Raw genomic sequence first — 3587 nt, 5'->3', positions numbered from 1 at the left:
ATGATGATATTGTAAGTGTGGAGAATGTCACTACAAAGACTGAGCATGTTCAATGCTCACAGAATATTGACCATCTGACCGGGTGGAGAAGGAGAAAATGAGAGGGGAAGGGGGAGAATTAGATATCCTGGAAGCAGTTGTGGCAGACCAAAACCACTCCCTGCTACTTTCAGTCTTTTCTTCCATGTTGCACGTTTCCTAACATTATTTACCTTGTGAGTCATAGAGCTCACAATTTGTGTTGATGTTCTTGTTAACTCTGGATGTTCACATGGCTTAGATTTTACTTTCAATCAAAAGGTCAGAGCCCAAGGAAAGGCAAACAAAGATGTGATACTGTTTATAAAAAAGGTTGGAGGCAGAGCTGTTGTGCTTTTGATTGCACAAATTAATCCGTTCCATTTCCTATGGCTTCTCTCCCCCGCAGTGTTGTCGCATGCAAGCAACGCACATCCTCTGGATCACTGGAGATCTTAACCGACTAAGAGCAACCAGGGTCTGTCCCTGGTTCAGACACAGATACATGTAATGTGGAGCCACTCCCAGAACCAAGCAGCCCAGTGGACGTGACTGTGCAAAAGAAAATGGAGGTCTCTTGCCCTGTGAGGGACACTCAGGAACCGTTCACACTATGAAAACAATCTGGGATGGATCAGTGTTGAATCCTTGGTGTTCACACACATCCTGAATGCACTCAATGCACTTGGCAGCGGTTGGCAAAAACCCACTTAACCTGGGATATTCGATACTGGGTTATTGTTGCTTTACGTTTTCCTGAAAGATCTGCATTGTTGGCAGTGTGAATATGCTTCTGAATTGATTCGGATTGCACTGTAACAGTAAAGGAAGGGAGGCGGCTCCATTTTAACCCAAAACAATGGCATGTATGAATAACAGAAGGGTTAAAATGACTCAAAGAGATTCGCAAACCCAGAACAACAAACCTGATATGCATCAGTGTGGCGATCCACATCTTCTGAGGACAAAAAAAAAAAGTGTGAATGCCCCCTCAGATTTTAGAAACTTGCCATGGTATTATCTCAAGTGTCTGGGATGACACAGCAAGTGGACAGGATGTAGGCAAAGATGTAGGCTGATCTTGCTCCTGCTTTTTCTTTGGACCAGAAATGCTTCTGGAATCATTTTGCTCAGGTCTGATTCCAGTGTCGTTAAAAGTAGCTCCTTAATAGCACTTTTGAAACATAGCCCGTTTTAATTGCTGGGTACCTTGTCACATTACTATGTAGAAGTATATTACTTTTAAAGATAACTGGAAAGTAATCCAGTACTTTCAGTTACCTTCTGTTACTGATGTGGACTCAAGTCAATTGACTCAAATTCAGATCAGATTCAAGTCACTTCAATGACTCGACTTGTCGGTTTGACAATAAATGAGGCACTAGCTCAACTACTCACAACTTGCATGTTTTTTAGCAACTGACTTGCTGGTGTCATTCACTGTGAGAGTGCAGGGTGTGTTTTTCAGAGGGGAACAGCAAACTCATTAGGGAATGGACCTGAGGTGGAAGGATCCTTGTAAAGCTTTTGAAAAATGGGAATTTAAAATCTGTAGATCACTTCATCCATCAACAGAGCTGTTAGCTCTGTCGATCTTCAAACATTGCTTTTTGTTCACTCACCAACTTTAGATTACAATCTTAAATGCTATGTGTGTCAACTAAACTCCATTCCAGTGTGTAATGTCATTATTTTTTTTTAGATATGAATGCATACTACAGTATTTGTACAGCATACTACAGCAAATCTACAGCACTAAATAAATAAATAAATAAATAAATAATTCCTTTCAAAGAACTAGTCTGGGGTGTGTGTGTGTGTGTGTGTTCGAAACTCCAAGCAATTACTTCTGGAAAAGGTTCTTAGTTCAAATGAAAAACAGAAACTATTATCTACATATAATGAGGTACGTTCGTCCTACCAAACTATCTGCTGATAGTGAAAAGGCTGTTGTCAAGTCTTAACAATATTTGCTTTTTAAAAAACTATCAGTTTAATTTGATTGTGGGATACATATTCATGTGGGATGGATGGCTACAGGCCAAAGGGGGTGGGTACATATTTCTTGGTGATAGCAATAAAAGTGTACTTGTTTAAGCACATTCTTATTTCCCTGTACAAACTGATATTGTAAAGTTGAATACAAGCACCTGAGCTGGGGAGGAATCCTTGTTCTGTAATGTGAAATATGTATTACAGAAGCTCTTTGCCAACTTTAAAAACTCTAGTCCTGATAAGAGCTTTCAGGAGGCTAAACAATAATGATAATATACTTATACTTACATACAGATCTTCAAAGGAGACTTTGAGTATGCAAAGGCAATTCTGCAGTGACTTATCAATGGGTGTGTTCTTACTGAAAGAGGATCTTCTATCTCATCTGTACTTACGCAACACAGCCATAAAATGGTGACAGGATTACAAACAGCATCTGCCAAAGATCAGATAATGTTTAATGTGGCTGAAGCTGAGGAAGGTTGGCTTTAAAAAAAGCCTAGTACAGTATTTGCAAAACTTCTAATTAGAATTAATGGTAGGTTAGGCAGAGTTATTGGATACAAAATTTTCAGAACTCATCTTAAAGTTGTACAGAATACATCATCTGCTGCCTTTGATTCATAAATGATCCCATGTCTCATAAAAAGATTCTCAATTTTTTAAAAAGTGAAAGTCCAATTGCCAAATTAAAATTAGTGGAGACTTAAAATTGTAATGACAAAAGTAGTACAGTGGTGCCTCGGGTTACGAAAGTAATTCGTTCCGCGGCCGCTTTCGTAACCCGAAAAGCCTTTGTAAGCCGAATTGCCATAGGCGCTAATGGGGAAAAGCCGCGATTCCGTGCAAAAAGCCGAAAAAAGCACCAAAAGTTTTTTCGTAACCCGAAAAAACATTCGTAACCCGAAACAATAATTCCCTATGGGATTTTTTCGTATCCCGAAAATTTCGTAACCTGGGTATTTCGTATCCCGAGGTACCACTGTATCCAGATTCAAGGCATTTCTGAAGATGCAGAATGGGAAAACAGAGTTTGTGGCACAGTGGTTTACATCTTCATTGCTAGAGTTCTCAGTGAAGAGGATTTTGGAAGTTGTCACAGGGTTGCAGGAGTACAGACCAAGGATGCAGATGGTGCTGGAGACATTGTGGTTTGCTTTGCTCATTTCCCAAAGAAAGAAAAGTTTCTTAACAGGTTGTGCTCCATTAAGGACTTAAAATATAAGAATAACCCAGTGATGATTTTTCAAGACTTGTCACAAAGGATACTTTGAAGATGAAAGCAAATTCGCTTTTCCTCTCTAAAGCTCCAGGAGGCTAGGATTATGACTGGCCAGCTTTAAATAAATATATAAATAATAGACATCCTAGTCAGTTTTATTTTTACTTCATAAATATAATGGTTACCCAATACAAGTTCTTTGTTATTATTAATTATTGTAGGTTTCCAGCCAGCTTTTGTAGCTCTAGATCTTTTTTAAAGTTTTGATGGCTTTAATTGGCAGTTCCTATCAAGTTCTTTGTCATTTTATCAATTCAGTCCCAAAATTAGATCAGCTTTTCTCTCCAATTTA

General features: G+C 38.8%; 1 protein-coding gene across 1 annotated transcript in view; it reads left to right on the top strand.

Moving 5' to 3' along the window:
- Positions 1-1802, top strand: part of SLC46A2 (solute carrier family 46 member 2) — an 11606-nt gene extending 9804 nt beyond the window's left edge. The window contains exon 4 of the mRNA XM_042455252.1: positions 428-1802. Within this exon, the coding sequence (XP_042311186.1) occupies positions 428-485 (58 nt within the window). The 3' untranslated portion in view covers positions 486-1802. The remainder of the gene's footprint in view (positions 1-427) is intronic.
- Positions 1803-3587: the final 1785 nt, after the last annotated feature.

The sequence above is a fragment of the Sceloporus undulatus genome, chromosome 2 (genome assembly GCF_019175285.1).
Source record: "Sceloporus undulatus isolate JIND9_A2432 ecotype Alabama chromosome 2, SceUnd_v1.1, whole genome shotgun sequence".
NCBI lineage: Eukaryota > Metazoa > Chordata > Lepidosauria > Squamata > Phrynosomatidae > Sceloporus > Sceloporus undulatus.
The sequence above is the reverse complement of the archived record's forward strand: the minus strand, read 5'-3'. Positions and strand labels throughout refer to the sequence as shown.